The sequence below is a fragment of the Cercospora kikuchii genome (assembly GCF_019650295.1).
Source record: "Cercospora kikuchii DNA, contig_00003, whole genome shotgun sequence".
NCBI classification, from domain to species: Eukaryota; Fungi; Ascomycota; class Dothideomycetes; order Mycosphaerellales; family Mycosphaerellaceae; genus Cercospora; species Cercospora kikuchii.
Window position 1 is genome coordinate 1032564 of NW_025408584.1, and position 22279 is coordinate 1054842.

The window sequence follows — 22279 nt, forward strand, 5'->3', positions numbered from 1 at the left end:
CCCTCGTTTCCACCCTCGCAGCGGCAATCGCGATTCCAGACGTGGCAGTCGCAGAGCTGTGGAAGTTGCGAAGGAATCTGAACTGACCAGAACATTTACAGCACTCGATAAATCACATAGAATTGTCCTTGGCTGAAATCCGCCCACCATGGCCACCACCAATGGCGCAAACGGCGTCAATGGCACACACAAGGACAGCAGCCTGTCCGCCAACGACAACATCCAGCGCTTCGTCGCTCCCAGCAGGCCTCTGAGCCCCACTCCACAGCACACTCTCTTCCACCCCAAGACGAGATGTTTTGTCTAGTAGGTGCAACCACAGTCCAATGGCAAGCAACGGCAATACTGACTTCTCCGCAGCGGTATGCAGACAAAGGCCGTGCAAGGCATGCTCGACTTCGACTTCATCTGCAAGCGCAAGACTCCCTCCGTAGCCGGTATCATCTACACCTTTGGTGGCCAGTTCGTCAGCAAGATGTACTGGGGCACCTCCGAGACTCTCCTCCCTGTCTACCAGCAGGTCTCAGACGCCATGGCCAAGCACAGCGATGTCGACACCGTCGTCAACTTCGCCTCCTCCCGATCCGTCTACCAATCGACCATGGAGCTCATGGAGTTCCCACAAATCAAGTCGATTGCCATCATCGCTGAAGGTGTGCCTGAGCGACGAGCACGTGAGATTCTCCACGTTGCGAAGAAGAAGGGTGTCACAATCATTGGCCCTGCCACCGTTGGTGGTATCAAGCCAGGTGCATTCAAGATCGGAAACACTGGTGGTATGATGGACAACATTGTGGCTTCCAAGCTCTACCGCAAGGGCTCCGTCGGCTACGTCTCCAAGTCTGGAGGTATGTCCAACGAGCTGAACAACATTGTCGCGCAAGAGACCGATGGTGTGTACGAGGGTATTGCCATTGGTGGTGACAGATACCCTGGTACGACTTTCATCGACCACATGCTCCGTTTCGAGGCCGATCCCGAGTGCAAGATCCTGCTCTTGCTTGGTGAAGTCGGTGGTGTGGAGGAGTACCGTGTGATTGAAGCCAAGAAGAACGGCACCATCAAGAAGCCAATCGTCGCCTGGGCCATCGGTACCGTTGCTAGCATGCTCAAGACTGAGGTGCAATTCGGTCACGCTGGTTCGATGGCCAACTCTCAGCTCGAGCAGGCCGCCGTGAAGAACAAGGCTATGAGGGACGCTGGTTTCTTCGTCCCAGAGACCTTCGAGGACCTGCCAAAGGAGCTCTCCAAGGTCTACCAACAGCTTGTCAAGGAAGGCCAAATCAAGCCTGCTCCAGAGCCAGCTGTTCCAAAGATTCCAATCGATTACTCGTGGGCCCAGGAGCTTGGTCTTATCCGTAAGCCAGCTGCCTTCATCTCCACTATTTCCGACGACCGTGGCCAAGAACTCCTGTACGCTGGTATCCCCATCACTGAGGTCTTCAAGGAGGACATTGGTATTGGCGGTGTCATGTCCCTTCTGTGGTTCCGCCGCAGATTGCCCAAATACGCCTCCAAGTTCTTGGAGATGGTTCTCATGCTTACTGCCGATCACGGTCCAGCTGTGTCTGGTGCCATGAACACCATCATCACTACTCGTGCCGGCAAGGATCTGATCTCATCTCTCGTTGCTGGTCTTCTCACAATCGGCTCCCGCTTTGGTGGTGCGCTTGACGGCGCCGCCGAGGAGTTCACTCGCGCTTTCGACAAGGGTCTCTCTCCTCGTGACTTCGTCGACACCATGAGGAAGGAGAACAAGCTGATTCCCGGTATCGGTCACCGTGTCAAGTCACGAAACAACCCCGATCTCCGTGTCTCGCTCGTGAAGGAATACTGCCAACAGAACTTCCCATCCACCAAGCTCCTCGATTACGCCATCGCCGTCGAGACCGTCACCACATCCAAGAAGGACAACCTGATCCTCAACGTTGATGGATGTGTCGCCGTCTGCTTCGTCGATCTCCTCCGCAACTCCGGCGCTTTCTCCAACGAAGAAGCCGAGGACTACCTCAAGATGGGTGTCCTCAACGGTCTCTTCGTGCTCGGTCGCTCCATCGGTCTCATTGCTCACTTCCTCGACCAGAAGCGTCTGCGTAGCGGTCTCTACAGACATCCTTGGGATGACATCACTTACATGCTCCCAGAGCTTGGCAAGGGTGCTCCAGGTAACGAGGGCCGTGTCGAGGTCTCGTTGTAAGAGCTGGGATAGCAGTCATGACACGATACACACCTTTTACGAGTTTGCTTTACACTTTAGCGAAGAGAGAAAAAGGGCGGCGTTCACACAATTTCTTGTTAATGAAACGGGCTATGGGTCACGCGATGCGATGCATGCACGACGGAAGAGACCAGTCTTGTGCTCTGCATGGCTTGCAAGCTGTGCACTGTAGATATACCAAATAGATATGCCACGAGAATGTGGCCCAGAGAAAAGATTACTTGCACGCAAACTGCCCGAGACGTTCCGATCGCATTCTCAACCGCCTACCTTGCTCTTGATCTGTATCGGCTTCTGCTTCCCGCGTTTTCCAGGGCGATATGAAGTGCATGAGTGCACTCTTCGGGGATACAGTAGAAAGCCCGATAGACCGGGATCCGCGCATATCCCATGTCTCGGCGGAGAGCCGAGAAAGATGAAGTCATGATATGCCATCAGATATTGAAACGTAGCAAGGAGAACGGATTGCCAATGATACAATATACCATACACATCACTATTGTAGTCGTCTATGCCTATACGAATGTGGATGCATGAGGAGTGGTGAAGACCAAGTAATCAAAGAAGCGCAGAGAGAAAGGCAGACCAGCAAGCCGGCCAAAACCAGCCAATCTAATCCTGATGCCCATTCATATCATCATGACCATCATCTTTCTTCTTCTTGTCGTGCTTTTCTTTCAACTCTAGCCGTATACGTCCATGCCACTCTTGACTTTTCAGAATTTCCACCATGACCGAATCCCATCGCCATCCAGCGAGACGATTATCAAAGTGATTTCTCAACCTCACGAGATTACCGCCGAATGCATTGTAGACTTCATCGCGAGTTACAGGACGCTCTTCGTCTTTGTAAGCCGCAGCGACAGCCTGCCATGGATCCGGGGCTTCCATGAGTGAGTGGACGAATCTGTAGGCTTCGGCGAGGCGACTCGTGCCCTTGTTGCTTGGGATCGTTTCGAGAAAGCGAACAAGGTTATGTATTGGTAGCGCATTCTACGGCGCTTCCCAATCCGGGTTCTGTGAAGTTGTCAGTAATGGATCGAGATAAATGTCAAAGGTGGGGACCTGTGCTCACCTTCTTCACTATGCATACACCCTCCAATGTGTTCGCGACTGAGATCCATTCCTCGTCTTCGAGCTCTGCGCGCTCACCGTGTCCGAGCAGTACGGGTGTTGACTGCGTCTGCCATCCAGTAATTGTCTTCGGTCGTCCTGCCTGTCCAACAACATCGACAGCCTGACCTACACGAACATTGAGCTGTACAGGCTTCAGGTCTTCGTCCAGTGTGATCAGGAAACGAGGGTTCATAGCGATAGCCAGGTGGTATAGCAGATAGTGGTGCTCGCCCAGAATGAATGCTTTCGGGTTCTCGATGAGTGAAATGGCAACGGTGAGCAGACCAGCGGCCGAGACTCTTGAGAGGACCGTTCGGTCTGTGTGGAAGGGGCTGATGGACATTGTTCCCTTGCCCATGTGCAGCAGACCTTGCGCAATTCTGACCATGAACAGCGCACTTGGATCTCGGTGGTAGTATGATGCAAGCTGTCGGAGAAGCTGTGCGAGACGAGCATTGTTTGTGCCAGCACCAACCATGCCCATGGCGAAGATTGCGTTGACTGCAACATCAACGTCGTTGTCGTGTGAGTACCGAGAGAGGGTGTCATAGATCTTCATCTGAGGATTCGATACGCTGATGAGACCCATCGCAAGAGGCACAGCTTTCCGAATGTTAGGCTCGCCGTAGTGCATCAAATGACCGAATTGTCGGAGGACCATCTCCTGGCCAATGTCTTCGCCCATGGCCACTAGAGCCAGACCGAGCACAGCATATGCCTGGACCAGTTGTTCACCGGCAATGTCCTTCTTCTCGTCGCCCTCTTTCTTCTCTTCCTCTTTGTCCTCGTCATCCTTGTCGTCCTTGTCCTCGATGTGCTCGTTACAAATGTGGAGAAGTTGTTGCAATTTGAGCACAGCACCGGTGCCTGCCCATGCGCACATCTCGATGAGCACAGACGCGGGCTTGGACATCGGGTGATCGATAGCCTTCAGTGTCTCAAGAATGACATCGACCTCTTCCTGCTGTCCGAAGTACAACACTGCGAGGCCCAAGGTCATGAAGCGCGTCCACTTGTCCTTGAGCTGCTTGTTACGATCTTCATCAAGGAAAGTCTCGATAATAGCTTCGCTGACATCCGAGTGTGCTGTGCCAACAAAGACGAGGCCGAGGGACAGCGCAGCGCTCGCAGACAACTGCATCTCTAACCCAGTGTCTCTAACGAGAGGAAGGAGGACTTCGAGAACGCCCTCGTTGTTTGAGCCTGCGTATGCCAGGCCCAGACCGAGGATGCGGGCAACCTTGTCTGCGACAGTCTTGCCCTCAAAGTCTCCCAGGAGCGCGAGAGTTGGATCACCTTCAACCTTCACGCCTGCATTCATGACACCCATAGCCAATGCAGCACCAGCCTTGATCTTGTCTTCAGAGACGTATGTATATGCATCAATCTTGTCGAGACCGAGCTCAACGTCCCACAGGAGAAGTAGACCGGCAGATGCTGCAGCGGAAAGCATTCCCTCCTCTTTCACCTTCCACACCCAGCTCTGCTTGACACCGCCTTCCACCAGCATCAGCTTATCTTCGCCGAAGCCAGCGTTAACAAAAGCGTTGACAAATGTTGACGCAAGGTTGTGCCGCGCTGAATCTGTGTTGGTCAGGCCTGCGGTGCGATTCGACTCCAGGTGTGACTTGTAGATGTCCTCCGGTACCTTCGGGTCCAATACGTTCAACTCTTTCGCCAAAGATTTGTAATAGGTAGGCAAACGTGTGTTGTTCAAGCACTCTTGCAGCTCCTCATCCCCAGCGTCTTCTCCTTCTAGCTCGATCGATATCCGCTGTCGGGCAAGGAGGAAAGCGAGCTGGCGCTTTGTGGTTTTGTCGGGCGCAGAGTTAAAATCGGATTTGATGAGCTCAAGATCGTTGAGCTTGATCGCTAATGAGATGGCTTGCGTGTATTGTTTGTACTGCAAGTAGACATCGTGTGCAGTGCGGAGGAAGCGATCGTTGTCAGGGTATGTGAGGAGCGGCACCATCGATGCCATGTACAAGCACACGCGGCTGTACGTGTTCTCGTCGAGATGCTCTTTGATGTGCTCGATCATTTCGAGCTCGGAGAGAATGTCGACGGCGTCGGCTTCAGCGTTGTGCTTGAGGAAGAAGGGCACGAGCGTCAGCGCCAAAGATGTGATATCCTCGGAATCTTTCTCCTCCTGCTGTCGAACTTCGTACTCTTGCCCGATCTCCAGCGCGAGATGGCGCATGTACTCGTGACCCCATGAGCCGATGTCTGTGCCAGGCGCGAGCAGTCGGTACTTCAAGGTGTCCCGTCGATCCTCATCATCGGAATATGTCATGCCCAATACGGACAGTGTGTCGGCGAGTGAGTCCTTTTCGGAGCTCTTTGGCCACTTCTCGTATGCTTCGGTGAGCTTCTCGTAATGTGGTCGGAGGAACTTGAGCGGCTTCGGCACGGCTGTCATCGAACTGGTCGATGTCTTGATGCTCGTCTTGATGGCTTCAAGCGCGGCGGAGTACAGCGATGAGTCGGACTCTGTTAGTCGCTCCACGAGCATGTCCAGCTCATCCTTGAGCTTCTGGTCTTCTTCGCTCAACTCCTCTGGCGGCAAGTCGAGGTCGTTGTCTTTCTTGCCATCTTTGCCATTTGCCTTGGCGCCATTGACGCCGTTGGCCTGTTTGCCATCTTCAGCCTTTCCCTTGCCCTTGTCGACGGCCTTGGGCTTCTCCGCCTCCTTCGCCATCTCTGACGATCACGAGAGCTCGGATGTTGATAGTGTTGTCGCTGCTCGATGGTGAGGCGGACGATCGATCCGGCAGACTGATACAAGTGGCAATCAAGAGAGCTATCCGCGGGCGCTCTCAGCGAAGATATGGCGATTGATGAAGAGGTTTGGTGGAAGTTGATGTTGTCAACGCGTCAGGTCGTCGCCTGAGCCCAAGTGCTTAGTTACAGCAGCAGCAGCTTCGATGGCGCGGCTTGTTCGGGAAGGTGTGGCGGCTCCCGGACAACGACATCACCGCAATTTTCTGGCCGCTGTCACATGTAAATGCAGTGGCCATCTCGAACTTCGCAACATAGACTGGCACAATGAAGCTCGACACTGGCGCATTGCGATATTTGTCCAGCGAAGACTGGCGCGTGCTTGCTGCAGTAGGTGCACTTCCTTCACTTCTCATGCCACAAGATCGTACTGAGAAAAGGCGTAGTTTGAGCAAGGAAGCAAGAATCATGAAGTCGTTCCAACGCCACTGATCCAGTCGATCTCTGGACTCAGAGGAGGTAGTGGTATACACAAGAACATATCGAATCTTGCCAAGGCCGGCCTCATCGCCAAAGTGAAGAACGCAAGATGTACGACGCTGCTCACCTTTCTCGTGACCCGTGACTGATTGCTTCTAGATGATGGCTACCGCCTCACTTACGGCGGACTCGACTACCTCGCACTGAACGCACATCGAAGATCAAATGTCATCTTTTCACTTGGCAATCAGATCGGTGTGGGCAAGGAGTCAGACATCTACATTACAGCTTCACCAGAAGGCCGCCAACAAGTTCTCAAGCTACATCGGCTAGGGCGAATCTCTTTTCGCACAGTGAAAGCGAACCGCGACTACCTTCGCAAGACCGGCAATTCAGGCACAGGAGATTGGAAGTATCTCTCTCGCCTGGCGGCACACAAGGAATATGAATTCATGAGAGTACTTTACCGGGAAGGCTTTCCGGTGCCAGAGCCACTGGCATGGAGCCGTCACACTGTTGTCATGGAGTTCATCGACTCTTTCCCACTCCGCATGGTTGACGAAGTCGGCGATCCTGGCAAGCTGTACGCCGAGCTCATGGACTTGATCGTACGGCTCGCACAACGGGGCCTGATCCACGGTGACTTCAACGAGTTCAACATCCTGATCAAAGAGAAGTCCAAGGCAGACGGATCAGTACAGGTGATCCCGATCCTGATTGACTTCCCACAAACAGTCAGCACAAATCACGCCAATGCGCAATACTACTTCGATCGAGACGTAGCTTGCGTAAAAAGATACTTTGAGCGGCGATTCAAGTACACAAGTGATGCAAAAGGACCTTTTCTGAAGGACGCGCTGAAGGACGTCGATCCAGAGAAGAGGCTTGATATTGAGGTGGAAGCTAGTGGGTTCTCCAAGAAGATGATGAAGGAGAGCGAGAGGTTTCTCGATGGCACGCAGGCTGAAGCAGTGGATGAGTACCAAGATGAGGATGTAGATGAGGATGACGCTAGCGGCAGCGAGGTTGAAGAAGGCGAAGAGGCGGATGTCGCACACGATGCAGATGAAGACAGTTCTGAATTGGAATCACGGTTGGAGGGACTGGCACTCGAGGACGAGGCTGCTATGCGATCTCGCAATCTGGCGGACTTCGGTTTACAACCCATAGAGCTCTCTCATGAGCCCGATGTGGTAGCGGAGAAGGTGCGCACGAAGAAGAAAGCTACAGGATGGGCGATATGAGCAGGCCGAACGAAATTGGCGGAGGTTGCGAGTACCGAGCATTACGTGTCAAACATGCATGTTGAGGAGGCTGGGGCGTGGTGCGCTATGGCTTCACTTGGTCTGGTCATTACAATTGCCGGTCCTGTGTCATCCAGCTCGACAATGGGCAAGGATGAGCCATAGGGCAGCTTCTAACGAAGAACCTCAGCTCATCGAAGCGAACGTGGTCGCTCCTCGTCACTCAAGAGGATGGAGTCGAATCGCTAGGCACTGGTACCTCCATATCCTCGCGGCAATTTCGATCAATGCTGGCATAAAATGCTCTTAACGCCATCGTTTCTCTGCAAAATGTCAATGGCAGGTCTTTGGACGTGCGGCTCCAGTCGATAATGGGGTCAAATGGCTCGGCAGGCAGCGTGATGCTGCTGTGTGATATCCTGGGCAACTGCCGTGAGTCCGCTCCTGGAGACAGTCTCGGGCAGCTGCGCGCGAAGACAATGCGCGAAGCGTGATCGAGGTACGGCTCTCAGCACCAACAGCGCTGGGTCAGAGTGTTTACGCGTGTCCTCGGTCTTCAGATTGCCCGCTGCAGCGTTTGCACTTGCCTTGTGTGACGCAACGCTGCCTGCCGCAGGCACCCCTGAAAAACGCGCTAAGTTGCTGCTCCAAACTGCCGCGCGAGAAAAACAACTGCACCGTCAAACACGACAACAGAACAAAGGACCGTCACTATCCACCATCCCTGAGACATAGCATCACGGCGACATGGATAACACGGCCACTGCGCTCAGCACGACGCTGCACCACGTCCTCTTCTTTCTCGACAGAAACAAGCCGCAAGACGACAGCAGTTCCCCAACCGACTCGACCTCATCAGACGCCAGCAACCAAATGTCGACATCCACTAAGGGTGACGAGACCTCTGCCAGCAATGGTCCAGCTTCCACCCCAACTACTCGTGCTTCGACACCGGCAAGTGGCGCTTCTGATCAAGCCACCTCGAAGGGCAACGCCTCGCCACTGAAGGCAGATGCACCGTCCTTTGTGCCGCGCGCTGTTGCGCACCCACTGTTCGAGATACGAGCCAGTCAGGGCAAAGGTCTCGGTGTCTTCGCCTGTCAGTTCATTCCTCGCGGCACGCGAATCATCTGCGAGAAGCCTCTCCTCGAGATCGCTCAGGGCAATCTCGACCTCGCCTACCACGAGTACCTTCGCCTCTCGCCCACCAAGAAGGCCGCGTTCGATGCGCTGCACAGCTTCCTGCCGCCTCATCTCGATGCCGAGCACGCAGCCAGAGTCTGCGCGCTCCATCGCCAAATTCGCGAAGCAGACTTGGAGCAGTACCTGTCCGAGCACGTCCGTGTGATCTCCATCTTCGCTTGCAACACCTTCATACTCGCCAATGGCAATCTGGGAGTCTTCGAAGTTTCATCGCGCTTGAACCACTCGTGCGTTCCCAACGTACACCATACCAACAACCCAGTTCTTGGTAAGCAGACTGTACAAGCTGTGCGTGACATCAAGCCTGGCGAAGAACTTCAGGTGAACTACCTGGGCGCAGGAGCTGGGTATGAGATGCAGCATCTCCGTCTGCCGAAGCTCCACGATCTATACGGATTCCACTGCACTTGCGTTGCTTGCTCTGATCCTACTGGCATGTCTGATCAGAGACGCGAACTCCTCAACGGTATCTTCTGGGGCTTGAATGAGTACATGCATGGTGCGGCTCCCGAGGGACGCTTCATTCCCAGCTCGCCAGCCATGGCCCTTGTGCAGGCTGAAGATGGCATACGCTTCATGATTGAGGAGCAGCTCCTGTGCACTCAACTCATGAAGGCCTACCGCTTCGCTTCGACTACTGCTCTTGCGGTCGGCAATTACGAGAGCGCACTCGAGTATGCCTTCAATGAGGAGGAAGTGGAATATAATGTATTGGGCATTGAGATAGATGACCTCTGGAGCATCAACATGGCCGCCAAGCAGTGGATCGAAAAGGTCTACGTGACCGCGAGGGACGCTGGCCACCACTTCCAGGCGGCCTTCTTGCATACCTTGTCGGGACATGCTCAGAGAGCCGTTCAGTCTTTAGAGCGCAACTTGAGCGGAACTCGTGGCCTCAACAAGAAGAAGAGCAAGAAGAACTTCAAGCATGCACAGAAGAAGAGTGTCCCTCATGCCGGAGAGCAGGGCCCTGCCCTCACAGAGAAGAAGGGCACCAATTATGCACAGAAGAAGAGCAACACTCATGCACAGAAGAAGCAGAATGACTCCCCGCGCAAGCAGGCTATTCAAGATGAGAATGTCGCACCAAAAGCAGCTGCCAGCGAGGGCTCCAAGGACTAATTTGCATATGTTCGTGCATTGCTTCGCTGAGTTTGAGGGTGTTTGGGTACGGCGGTTTTGATAACGACGGGTTTGGCGGTACATTGAATTCTGTCTGGCGGACGGGCGCAACGCATGCGTAAGTCGCAATGGGCAACGGAACGCAGGAGTTTGTAAAAGAGATTGCTTTGCAGCGTACAACAAATAATAACAATGCCATGGACACGCAAAAATGGAAAAGTCGAACTTCATCTTCGTCAGTCAGCATCCTCTTCTCCACAAAGTGACGATTTCTTTGTCGGCTGAATCAAAGATCGACTAAAGCCTCGCTAATCTGACGCCAATCGGAGCTTGTGCCTAGTCAATGCGCGTCGCGTCGTCATAGACGCCAAATACTGGACGAGCTTCACAATGGAACATGACCTCAATCTGTCGTTTACATTTGGCCCAATTCATTTTCGCATATCCTCTTCTACTCGTTCTGCAGACTCGTCATCAGAAGACATCGATTCCTGCAAACGCTACCCTCACGATCTCGCTCGCATCCATACTCGATCTTCATCAGTCAATACAGCAGCCACCATAGCTTCCAAGCAGCTGAATCGTCTCTCTCATCACCTACGCAGCCTATCGGGCACTACAGCTTCCACACCTTATACCTCACCCACTCGAACCAGCAACGGCTGGTTCCGACGAAGCATGGCCACCACTGCCAACCCCAACAGCCCGCCCACGAGCGAAGCACCGTGGAAGAAGCTCTTCCACTCACACCTGAGCAAGATGGACTCACCCGAGTTTGTCTTTAGCAGTCTCACACCCTCCACTCGCTCCGAATCCCGCGATGGCAAGACACCAGTCCCTTACGTTCCACGAGCCCGCTTCTGCATCTTCCGTGCCTTCTGGGCCGAACTCCCAGACAACAAACACAACACCGCAGAGAAGAACGACCGAGTCTATGAATCTGATCTTCCATGCTTCACGACCGATGTTCGAATGCAAAAGCCTTTTGAGATTTTCGCATCGAGTGCGGGGAAGGCAGACGATGAGAGCTTGGTGCAGGGGAGTGGTGGTGGGGGTCCTTGTGAGGCGGTGTGGTGGGTCAAGCTGCCAGATCAAGGTATTATGATGCAGTGGAGAATCAAGGGAGAGGCATATGTGGTTGCAAGTCAGGATATTGATGCAGTGGGAGAGGAGCAGACGAGTGGGGTGAAGACTGTGAAGAGTGAGCTGGGGAGGAGAATGAGGGTTGTCAAGGAAGATGGCGTGGAGGGGTGGAGTTGGGCGAAGGAAATCAGAGGACATTTTGGGAACATGAGTCCTGGTATGAGAGGTGAGTTTTTGCTGTTTCCTTCTTCAACTTACTACTTATTTGGGCGACGATGTTGTCCGAATTGCCTACAATGGGGCTGCCCACCAACTACTGCTGGGGTGATTGTGGAAGATGTGGTTTTCTGCACAAAGAGAGAGCAAGATCACCCTGCCCAAGAATAGCGCAATGCACGACATCGAAAGCGGTCAAACATGATCATTGGGCCGCTGTGCAGAACCTGCCGCTGAGCACGAGCATTTTGGTTGTTGCATGCAAGCCACGACTCATGAAGCAACGCTAGCATCAATCTTCATCTTCCCAGAGCACCTCAGCTGACCACAAATTTGCGCACAGGCAGCTTTCAGAACCCACCTCCAGGTCAGCAGGTCGATAAGCCATACGACGAGAAGAAGCACCAAATCGGTGAAAAGGTCGAAGACTTGGACCACCCGGTTGCGAGAGAAAACTTCCGCGTTGTGGTGATTAAGCCAGAGGAAGTGGAGAGTGTTGATCTGAGTGATCCAAAGAAGGGAAGGCGAGAGGTTTACAAGTTCAACCACCAAGATGGCACGTGGTCACATGAGACGTGTTGGCCATGATAGTTGCAAGTTGCATCGCATTTACTTGGCAATTTTTCGTATTGAAGCTCGCAGTGGGTGCTTGAGACCTAGCAAGATGAGATTTAGAGACGACCAGATGTACAGATGAATTTCAAGCATGATAGGAACGAAGTTTTGGAATACAGCACATGCCGGCTCTGTTGACGACAACGAAGTCGCCCGACCAAAGAACCCGAATGCCAAGTTTCGTCAATGGTTCGATCGCCGTCTCCCCAACACATAGCAGTGTAGGCGACAGCGACCAACTTCCCAATCCACAACTCCCAACGATCCAGAGCATACGCACGCGAAAACATTCCCATGTCTCTGTAGTATACAAACAGGAATTCTGCGATTACCAAATCGAGACACAACTGCTTCGTCTCGTATGCACGCTCTCTTCCCTCGCTTGGCTTGACCCGGGATCTGACTGCGGTGTAACCTAGCGAAACCACTGACGCGGGATTTCTACTGTGTACTGCTGTGGCGTGGTTGAAGGTAATTTATCTCGCCAAAGGGTTGGAGGGCTGAGAAGAAAGGCGACAAGGATGTTTGTAGGTGATGCATAGATAAAGTGGGACAGGATGGGTTTGTGGAACGGAAGTATTTGTCAGTGTTGACTGCTTCGCTGTTGTACAGAGATGCGGGCGTTGAGGCAGGGGGACTGGGGATCTTGATGTAAATCATGGTATTTGGTGGGTTGGCGTTCTTTTCACTTGGTGGCGCGGGGGTCAGAGTGGAGTGAAATTGAGAGTGGGCTACGCAGAGACGTAACTTGTTTGGGCTTGCGATGAGGAACATGTGTATCCGTGGATTCATGAATCCAGGTGCGGGCATCGTGAGGCATATACGCATGGTAGGATCTATAAAATGCTTGGCTGTTACGACGATGAGATGCGAGATCGGAAGGAATAGATGAATTCGGAGGCATGGCCGTCTGTCCCGTCGGAAGTTCTTCCTATTCTTTCGGATCTCTATTGTACTTTGTGTGGTACATGACTACACACGTGCGCTTTCCTGCGCACAGCATACCGCAGTGATGAGAAGGATTGCTGCCGTCGGGAGGCACAGCGTGGGCTGGGGGTTTAGTGGTGACGATCAGTAGCTGAGGAGAACTGAGCTCTGCTGTGGTTTACGTGTGGAAATGCATTGAGACCCGCGAGTCCAATGCGGCCAAGTTTGATCACCTAGCTTTTGATGTGTGTTCTTGCATACAGTAGAGTAGGCAGTTTCAGCTCGCAGGCAAGGACTGGAGACCAGCTGGTCTATCCGGTGCTTGCGGCGATTCGTGGTACATGCGCCATGATGGAAAGTTCTGTGAAAATTCCTGATCGACAGAGAGTCACATCATTTGCTCATTTCCGCTATGCAGAAGAGAGGTGATCGCCAGCCAGGGCGCTCTCTCGCCGAGAGAAAAGTATTCAAATCAAAACGCGGGCTGTGCCGTGATGGTAAATTGTCGTTGTTGTCAAAGGACTTGCGTGGTATACAGTAGCGGCCAAGAGTGTGCGCATGTCTTGCCGTAATGGTCCTTGTCAAAGGATGTCGACGCCTGTCAGGCCGATGCTGCGAGGTGGAGGAGCTGGACGTCGTGTCAACTCCCTGTTCGCCAGCGCCCTGATCTTGTGCGGCGTAGCTGCGACGATCTCCAGCACGTGGATGTTGATCCACGAAATAGTGCTGCGCCGCGGCATTTCTGAATCGCTGTGCTCATTCCACGTTGGTGAATTGCTGCGAATCCTGCAATACATGGCAGGCGCTTCGGACGGACCTGCTGGTAGTCCATGCCAACAGGAGAATGTGGTTCAGGCGCGTGCGGAAGCAGGAAAGAGGCGCGGACGGATGTGGCATTGTCTAGACACAGGTCTCTTGAGCAATGCACTGCGGGGAGGCTAGGCTCGGCAAGACAGCGGCATCGCGCCATTCTGGACAAGCGTATTGGATTGATTCAGTATGTCTTGGACCTGTTGTATACGGCAAATGCTCTAACCCGACCCTTGCTCGATGCTATGGAAGACGGCAGCAGTCGAACACAGCAGTGGACATGCTCTTTGTATGTGTATCAGCCCAGCACGCTGGTCTTTCAAATGGGCATCAAAGCAAGGAGGCCTCGCGATGGTCATCATTGATAGCAGCCTTGGTACGGCGCAGCGGAACAGCGGAAGCACAAAGGCACGGTCGCAGGCGCAAACCTTATTGCGTGCGGGCGGACAGAATCCTTCCCTCCCATCCATCCCATCACCACCAGATCTGATCTGTGCCACAGCGAGGGCACGGCTTGTTGCGACTGCGGCACAGCGAGCTGCAGCGACGACGGTGGCATCACATCGGGGCCGGGTGGTGCATCCGGCAGCGACGACGACGACGCACGCACTGCACGCACGCACGCAGGCGTCGGCCCACCGTGGACACGCTCGTGTTCTGCGGGATTCCGCGCTGGACCACTCGTCTCTCGCGCAGCCGACTGGGCCAATCCGCTCGCTGGTCGCCGATCGCTGCATTGGCGCGCTTCACCTCTCTCCGCAGAAACGAGGCGTGCGTTGGCTTTACTCACTTCCTCCCGCCGCTGCTTCCTTTCCACCTCGCACCCATCCATCACCACGCCCATCGCCATCTTCATCGCCTTTGTATACTTTCTACGCCCACAGCAACAGGGCCTTCGCACCACGACACTTGACGTCGCTTTGGAAAATTCTGATCCGCGTTTCGGCTGCCAGGTGCCGCCCGATCGCGGTTCCCGATCCGATCACTGGACTCATCGGCCTTCTCTCTTTCCATGCTCACCTGCTTGGACTCCACACCTAGCGTTGCACACCCCGCGGAATGGCAGACGAGGCATTGAATTGCTTTACGTCGTTATTGGAGAATGTCCCGGGTTGGATAGCGGACTTGGAGAGCATTTTGCAGTCCGCGAAGGATACACAGCAGGAGATATTATATGCCACGAGGGCAGTCACAGAGGGCAACGTTCCTTCACGAAATGATTCGAAGTCGCCGTCTATCAAGTCAACATCATCCAAGGATAGAAATGGTCGACTGCGCCCGGCTTTGAAGCAGCTTACGAACTCGGATGCTCTACGACTGTCTCAGCGGAAGCGCAAGACCGCATCGGTGGCATCTGGAGATGGATCGGGACCATGCAAGTTCCGTGCGAGGGCAGAAGTCGTCGTGTACTATGATGGGGACACACAGAAACGGTTCGAGCAACTCGTGCGGGCAATCAGCAGCTCGAGGAACGCAATCCGCAAGGGCAAGATGAGCGCAAAGGTGGACGCGCTGAGTCGCTCTGGGTCTAGCAGCAGCGACTCAAGCTTTCTCAGTGGTGGCGAGGACATGGACCACAACCGTATCGTCTCCGACTTCAAGTACCAAACGAGTCGGTCTCGGCTACCAGCCTTCGGCAGGAACGATGGCACCGAGGCCTTTGACAAAGTTGATGGCCGTCTGGAGAAGGCGCAGTCACTCTGTGAGCGTGCTGCTCACCAGATTCTTCGAGACGGAGACTGCACCATGGAACTCAAGCAGGCTAAAGAACATTTCTCAGAAGCCTTGCAGATGGCGACCGAGGAATTACCCGCTCTGCGGAAGAAGGCTGAGAAGGCAGCTGAACGTCGTCGACGAAGTGAAGAGCGGCACCGTCTTGATGAAGAAGCCGAAGCTGCTCTCCAGAAGCTCCCACCGGATGCCGCCCTTAACAAAAAGGTGCACGATCTTGCCGCCGACATTTCAGTCCCAAGCGATGGGGACCTGGAGGTCGACGTATTAGAAGTTGACGATGAATCGTCGTCTGACGGCGAGGACTTCAACGTCTCTTCATTCCAATTCCAAAAAGCAGGCGGGAGGTTCGCGCCTCAAATGCGAACATCACGACTCGCCGCCCGCTGATATTTCTTTTAATGTTGATGAAATTTCCCAAGATGTGCGGACATGGCGCGTTCAAGCGGTATCCTAGGCCTTTCTTTTGGATCTTTTCTCTCATAGTTGTCAATGTATGGAAGCGAAGGAGTCTGGGGCATAGCAGTTCAGCCGGCGTGCTGAGTGGATGAAGGGGGCGATGATATGCGATGCGAAGGGTTTCGCGGCACGCTCACTGCGGATTTTCTTACTTTGTAGATACGCAACTCAATATCATGGTTGCTCGTAATAGACGTCTTCTTCCTCTTGTCGCCAGGTTGCTGTCCTTGTTGTGGTGTTCCATGTCACTCACGTGTGGCTTTGGAAACCAACTGCCTTGGCGCAGCTTGTGTCCTGTAGCAGTGAGTAGAACACGTCTCTGTGCATGGAGTCCTTCGTTGCTGCTAACTGTGTTCTTTCCATTCCATCATTCGAAACGGCGGTCGAGGATGCTGGTTTGGGCCGGAAGGTGAAGCTTGGCTTGGCGCGCTGCGACTTCGTTTGTGGAACAACTTGACCTGCTCATCCACAACAACGCCTCCAGGAACCAATCACCGCATACGAACAGCAGCGGAAAGATGTGGCGACCATTCAAGGGCATCGTGATGGGCTCAGATCTCTCAAAACACCAATGACTCGCCACTGGGAATCAGCACTGCTTTTGGTACACCTCTCGCAAACAACAGCATGCCGCCAGACATCAAGATGCCAGACGCCAACCTCGCGCAGGCTCACGCGGAAAGCTTGATCAACTCTATCGAAGCCGCCCAAAAACGCTATGCTTGTGAAACTTGCGGCAAAACATACACTTCACCGCATTCCCGGGACCGGCATATGCACTTGCATACTGGAGAGAAGCGGTTCACCTGTCCTTTTGAGGGATGTGGCAAACGGTTTGGAAGGAGAGATTATTTGAATCGTCATTGTCTTGTTCATGAGAAGTATCTTGGTCGCGGTTCGAAGGGCTTGCATCCAGATGGATCCTCGCGAGAAGGGGAGATTGGGGACATTCGACAAGATGCTGAAGGAACTGCTTCCTCACCGTATCCGGATGAAGCACGAGATGAATCTCCTGGCCGGGATGACATGGATGCTCATGTCAAGTTTCACGAAGTCGGCAATTCGGTACATGGCAGGTCGAACGGAAATGACAGTAGTATGGAACTGGAGTCGAAAACGCTGGAACGCGGAATATCTCCATCAATAGCTCTTCCAAATCCCCCTGATGAGATTCTTTCTTCAGGCCAGGACAGCAGAGCAAAGCGGCAGAATCTGGACGAATTGGCCTCCAGCTTGAGAACCACGAAACATGGCACGTTCAGAGTGATGGAATTAGATTGTGCATTATGCAGTAAATCCTTTGGAAGGCCCTCGGATCTGACGCGCCATCGTTCACTAAGTCACGGTCGGTTGGCAATTGCGGACAAGAAGGCAGTCATGGACAAAGATGCCCATGAGCTCTTGAACAAACAACAATTGCCCCCAGAAATTCTCAAGAAGCTTGGCCTGATCTGTGAATGGGAAGACTGCGGCCAGCAATTCAGCCATCAAGCAGATCTTATACAGCATCGAAAATCTCACGGCGATTTGCGGCCCGTGAAATGCCCGATATGCGGCAAAGGTCTTTCAAGAATGGACAGGCTCAAGCCACATATGAAGCTCTACCATAGGACGAAGAGACCACGCTCACCAGAGCAAATTGTAGAGTCTGATATGCCGGCCTCGAATCCTGCTGTTACAAAATCGAAGCGACGTCGTTCACGGTTCGTCAACATGTCCATGGAGAGGCCTAACATGCCTCAGGAGTGCCACTTGTGCGGCAAATTCTTCGAGAGACCACACGATCTCAAGCGCCACTTGATCACTAAGAAACATAATGGACCCGGATATCTACCTGATTCGTCTCGTGCAAAACGTCAATCGAGTCGTCCAGGGATATATCAATGTCCGCTCTGTCCGAAGAGCTTCGACTGCACGTCGCGTGTGCGGAGGCACATGGAAAGTAGCGTTCATGATCTGATCGTTATTGGTCCGTCGACTGCTTCGGATGAGCACTCAAACTCTGCAACGGGCTCTGGAAAATCTGGTTATGCACAAGAGTGCGTTGGTTGCAGACAGATCTTCGTTGACGAGTCATCTTTCTTTGATCACGCACCTTGCTACAGATTGGATGTGGAACAACAGGACGAGCAACCTGACGCAGCTGAAGGGGAGCAGGAGTACAGCGAGCCTGGGGAAGAGTCTGAGGATGACGCTGACCAGCTCGACGATTTTGAGGCACAGCTTGTGGCAGCAGCGAATGGCCAAAATCTCGACAACGCAGTCGAGAAGCGAACTGACACGGCTCCTCGAAGCCCACAACCTACGTCGACTGCGCACGAAACTTCAGCTGCCCACCAGACTATCGAGTATGGTCGATTGCCTGACAAGGATTTCGACGCGACCCGGCATCGGTTTGGAGAGCCTTCAGTACAAAAATCTACTGCATCAGATCAGCGAACGACCAGCATTCTGCCCCCAGCTGAGCATCGACCTGTGCCTGCGTCGGCTTTGACGCCCCTAAGAGGTGCCACGCGAATGCTTGTCGGCGCACGTGAGAGCGGTAAGAGTCAACCAAGTCCACCTCCCCCATACCATGCTCCTTCTAATTCCCAAAACGTGCGGCGTTGCTATGGCTGTGGAGCTGGATTCCCCAGCAAAGAAGCATTCTGGAACCATTCTCCATGTTTTACAACAGCTGTCCAGCCAATTGTAAGTTCTCAAGACGAGCGTGGAGCCGCGAGCAATGAGACGTTGCAGCGTTCTGCAACACCAGACAAGCACGACTCAGGTCAGGAAATGATGGGCACTGAGCCCAAGCCACCTGCGAGGCCATCAGACGATTCCGCTTCCTCGAAACCGTTTGTCGAAGTAATGCCATCATTGAAAGTGCAGCAGCTGTTGATATCTATCGCGCTGAACAATCCCGGAGCAAGACCTATACCGCCGTCGGAGCTTGCCAGCTTGACTGATAAATCTCCGAATCTGCTTGAGTTGGTAACGAGGATGGAAAGGGAGAATGCCGAGATGCAGCGTATTGTGAAACAGCAATGGGTTGTCCCATCGTCTCTGCATCAGGATCCAACAAGAAGTGGCGCGGCACTGGCTGATGGAGACGGGATGGCAGAGAGGTCCATGGTCGGCTCAAAGGCCCCGCTGGCCAACCCCACAAGAGCGACAGAACATCTTGACCGAATGAAAGCCACTGATCCAGACGGTGAGCGACTTCGGCTACAGCAAGTCTTCCGATTGCGGGGATACCGTCACATTCAGCCCAGTCCCCAAGGGCACGATGGCCGCGGGGGCTCCCAACCTGGTGCGGATGGCTCTCGTGGAACGATGGGCCAGAATCCTGTTCTTGCGAAAGAAACATCTGAGAAACGGTCGCAGGATACCAGCTCTAGTCAGGCCTCGACGCGGCGGTCGGCCAATGACCATGCGGCTGTTGAGCCATTGCGTGGGCTGCATGTGCGGCAACAAAACGTCAGCCAGAAAGCTAGCTTGAGGACTGCCTCCGGACTGAGGCTGGTCGAAGTAACCAATTCGGACCATGAATGGATGTTCGAGGATGAGACAGCTTGAGGTGTGGGCGTTGTTTGCCCGTTCTGGTCCGTGAAAGCTGTTGGCTTAACAGCATTCTTCGATGGAACTGGACAACGGACGAGACCGTCAACACAATTTTGCGAGCCACTTGGGAGAAAGATAAGCTGTCCATTGCATTTGCTATCATCGTCATTGAGAAGAATCATGCCACAATTACTCGTATCTGTGAATCTCGAGCGTGCACACAGAATACTGAACAATACCATACACAGCAGAGACCGCCTGGCTTGGCACCTGCCAAGAAATTGTGACTTTGCAGTAGTCAATGACTGCACAACGTGTGCAATACCGGCATCACAAGCAAAATTGCCAGCGTTGAGCAAGTTTGCGATGTTCAAACGCCGTCGTTGCGCATCCAAAGGTCGTGCGAAGAGCATAATGTACGACATTTCCACGCGGAAGTCGCGTTGTGCTTCCGGAAAGTCTCTCACTGGCTACCGAGTGCGGACCTCCTGCATGAGCACCAGAATAGACTAGCACTATGCAGACATGCGATCGAACGTCCATTCTGGGACCGTGAGTACCCATTTCTCATTCTGTACACAATGGTTCGCAGAACAGTTCGCGTCGCAGCTACGTTGCGTACACCTCCACGGTACTGATCAATAGGGAGACACGAAGCGCTCGTACTTAGGAGAAGACGTTTGCTCACAGTTGAATACTAATCTCGTACAAGTTCCTTCTTCTTAACTAACGGCCCATCGGTGCAACGCTCATTCATCTCCATCACAGTCTCGCAATTCTAACATTTCTTCTCCATCGGCCGATTCTACACATTCTTTGACTTTCGCAACGGCAAAAACGACGCTCGCTTCATCGACACAACGCAAAACGGTAGACACGAGTTGACAACGTGCCCGATTGTGCTGTTGGACTAACACGAGCTTGATTGCAATAAGAACAAACTCTCTAGCGGAGCGTTTTACGAGATGGAGAGTGCGCTGAAGCATCATGCTTTGGGCGGCACGCCGTCACCTAAGCCAGACGTTGGCATCAATATCACGTTTCTCATACTTTTCACGATATGTGGGGTGGTCCACTTTGAGACATTTTGGCGAAACAAGAAGCAAGAAAGGCTGTTTGCCTTCAACGCCGCAACGACAGGTGAGTTTGCAAAGGACCCGAGACACTAATTCTTTCCCCACTGATCAGTTTCACAGTATTCTGCCTCACGCGTGTCTTCGCCACTTCTTTACGCGTTGGATGGGCATATGACCCCACGAACGTCAGTCTCGCAGCATCTTCTCACGCCTTCGTCTTCCTGGGAACTATCATCTTGATCATCTGCAACCTCTGGTGGTCGCAGCGCATTCTTCGAGCGCAACACCCACACTTCGGCTGGACCGTTGTACCGACTTTCACTATTCCGATTATAGTCGGACTCAGCATTTTCACGATATCTCTTCTGATCACGAGCACTTGTCTCGACTTCTACACGGATGCTGAAGGGGCACAAGATGCTGCACTTGGCATTCGGCAATATGGCGCTGTTCTCTTCGCGATGTTCGCATTTTTGCCTCTCCCGATCCTTTTGGCTTCTGCGCTGGCGAAGACGCATCCGGACCTTCGAGATTGCGCTGAAGATAACTTTGGGCGACACTCGATTATTCGCAAGATCTTGGTCTGTTTGACTACTGCCGCTTTGCTCTTCACTGGCGCGCTTTTCCGAGCGGTCACCAGCTTCGCTCCTCAGACTGGAGTCGAGATGCCCGCTCCTTGGTACTTTTCTAAGGCCTGTTTCTACATTTTCAACTTCACTCTGGAAATCCTTGTCGTCATCTTCTGGATGGTCATCCGTGTCGACAAGCTCTTCATTATTCCAAACGGCGCTTGGGGACCACAGTCTTATGGCGAAGGTTATATCTTCAATGGCGAGTCAGCACATCAACAACCAGCGATGACCCACTATGGCCACGAACGCTTTGCCCAACCACAATACGGTTTTGATATCCAATCGACCCGCAGCAGCACAATCCCACCACCTTCCCGAATGGGCTCCTGGGGAAGCGCAAGACGCTACATGTGCCGTTCCCCATCCCTCCGCACTTCCCCTCGCATGGACCAAACCTCAACCTGGGATAGCGTTTCCCAAACCTGGGCCGGAACCTCTCACACCCGCGTCGATTCCGCATGGGGCGACAGCCGCTCAGGAGGAGCTCGCACAAACACAAAAGAAAGTCTCGATCTCTCCCGTCCTCCCTGTGTCCGCTGCGCAAATTGCGGAAACCACGAAGACATCAGCAGTTTCAATGGTGTTGCTTATAAACAAATGCCTGAAATGGGATTTGATCCTCGGACTGGACGCTGGGTTCGACGACAGATGAGTTTGAGTGGGCCGAGTGTTTCACAGTATTCTGTACGAGAGACTCTGAGGCCGCAGAGTACGATCGATTCGCGAATGTCGGAGGATGCTTCGCCGGGGTCGTTTTTGGAGCGTTGGCAGAGATGAACTGCGATGAGGAGGGAGGCGCTTTGGGTCCCGGAGAGAAAAGATAGTCGGATGTCGAGGAATTGGGAGTGGTTGATTGCTTTGTATAAGCGGTAGCAATGAATTACTCTGTGCAGTAGGTGGAGGATATGAGAGAGGGGAAGGGGAGTTTTACGCATTGCTGGTCGATGTGGTGAGGGGATGAGGGGTGATGAGTTTAGCTGCTGGTGGTCGATCGGGACCGTGACGAATCTCTTAGTCTTACTATTGTATAGTAGAAGATCAACAAGGAAAAAAATCAACAATGGTATATCTCATTGCTAAATG

General features: G+C 53.2%; 8 protein-coding genes across 8 annotated transcripts; 7 read left to right on the top strand and 1 right to left on the bottom strand.

Moving 5' to 3' along the window:
* Positions 1 to 148: 148 nt before the first annotated feature.
* Positions 149 to 2197, top strand: CKM354_000480400 (uncharacterized protein; the record flags this gene model as incomplete). Its single annotated transcript, XM_044800053.1, has 2 exons — positions 149 to 306; positions 361 to 2197. 2 exons carry the CDS (start codon positions 149 to 151, stop codon positions 2195 to 2197), a joined length of 1995 nt encoding a protein of 664 aa, XP_044655988.1.
* Positions 2198 to 3211: 1014 nt separating this feature from the next.
* CKM354_000480500 (proteasome regulatory particle base subunit RPN1) lies at positions 3212 to 6032 on the bottom strand (the record flags this gene model as incomplete). Its single annotated transcript, XM_044800054.1, has 2 exons — positions 3212 to 3235; positions 3294 to 6032. The coding sequence occupies 2 exons, from the start codon at positions 6030 to 6032 to the stop codon at positions 3212 to 3214; spliced, it is 2763 nt and encodes a 920-aa protein (XP_044655989.1).
* A 347-nt stretch (positions 6033 to 6379) lies between these two features.
* CKM354_000480600 (protein kinase RIO2) lies at positions 6380 to 7776 on the top strand (the record flags this gene model as incomplete). The annotated part of the gene is made up of 3 exons (XM_044800055.1): positions 6380 to 6442; positions 6499 to 6643; positions 6692 to 7776. The coding sequence occupies 3 exons, from the start codon at positions 6380 to 6382 to the stop codon at positions 7774 to 7776; spliced, it is 1293 nt and encodes a 430-aa protein (XP_044655990.1).
* A 747-nt stretch (positions 7777 to 8523) lies between these two features.
* CKM354_000480700 (uncharacterized protein) lies at positions 8524 to 10101 on the top strand (the record flags this gene model as incomplete). Its single annotated transcript, XM_044800056.1, has 1 exon — positions 8524 to 10101. One exon carries the CDS (start codon positions 8524 to 8526, stop codon positions 10099 to 10101), a length of 1578 nt encoding a protein of 525 aa, XP_044655991.1.
* Positions 10102 to 10779: 678 nt separating this feature from the next.
* CKM354_000480800 (uncharacterized protein) lies at positions 10780 to 11988 on the top strand (the record flags this gene model as incomplete). The annotated part of the gene is made up of 2 exons (XM_044800057.1): positions 10780 to 11410; positions 11744 to 11988. 2 exons carry the CDS (start codon positions 10780 to 10782, stop codon positions 11986 to 11988), a joined length of 876 nt encoding a protein of 291 aa, XP_044655992.1.
* Positions 11989 to 14811: 2823 nt separating this feature from the next.
* Positions 14812 to 15873, top strand: CKM354_000480900 (uncharacterized protein; the record flags this gene model as incomplete). The annotated part of the gene is made up of 1 exon (XM_044800058.1): positions 14812 to 15873. One exon carries the CDS (start codon positions 14812 to 14814, stop codon positions 15871 to 15873), a length of 1062 nt encoding a protein of 353 aa, XP_044655993.1.
* A 696-nt stretch (positions 15874 to 16569) lies between these two features.
* On the top strand, positions 16570 to 19503 carry CKM354_000481000 (uncharacterized protein; the record flags this gene model as incomplete). Its single annotated transcript, XM_044800059.1, has 1 exon — positions 16570 to 19503. One exon carries the CDS (start codon positions 16570 to 16572, stop codon positions 19501 to 19503), a length of 2934 nt encoding a protein of 977 aa, XP_044655994.1.
* Positions 19504 to 20453: 950 nt separating this feature from the next.
* CKM354_000481100 (uncharacterized protein) lies at positions 20454 to 21973 on the top strand (the record flags this gene model as incomplete). The annotated part of the gene is made up of 2 exons (XM_044800060.1): positions 20454 to 20628; positions 20685 to 21973. 2 exons carry the CDS (start codon positions 20454 to 20456, stop codon positions 21971 to 21973), a joined length of 1464 nt encoding a protein of 487 aa, XP_044655995.1.
* Between the last annotated feature and the right edge of the window lie 306 nt (positions 21974 to 22279).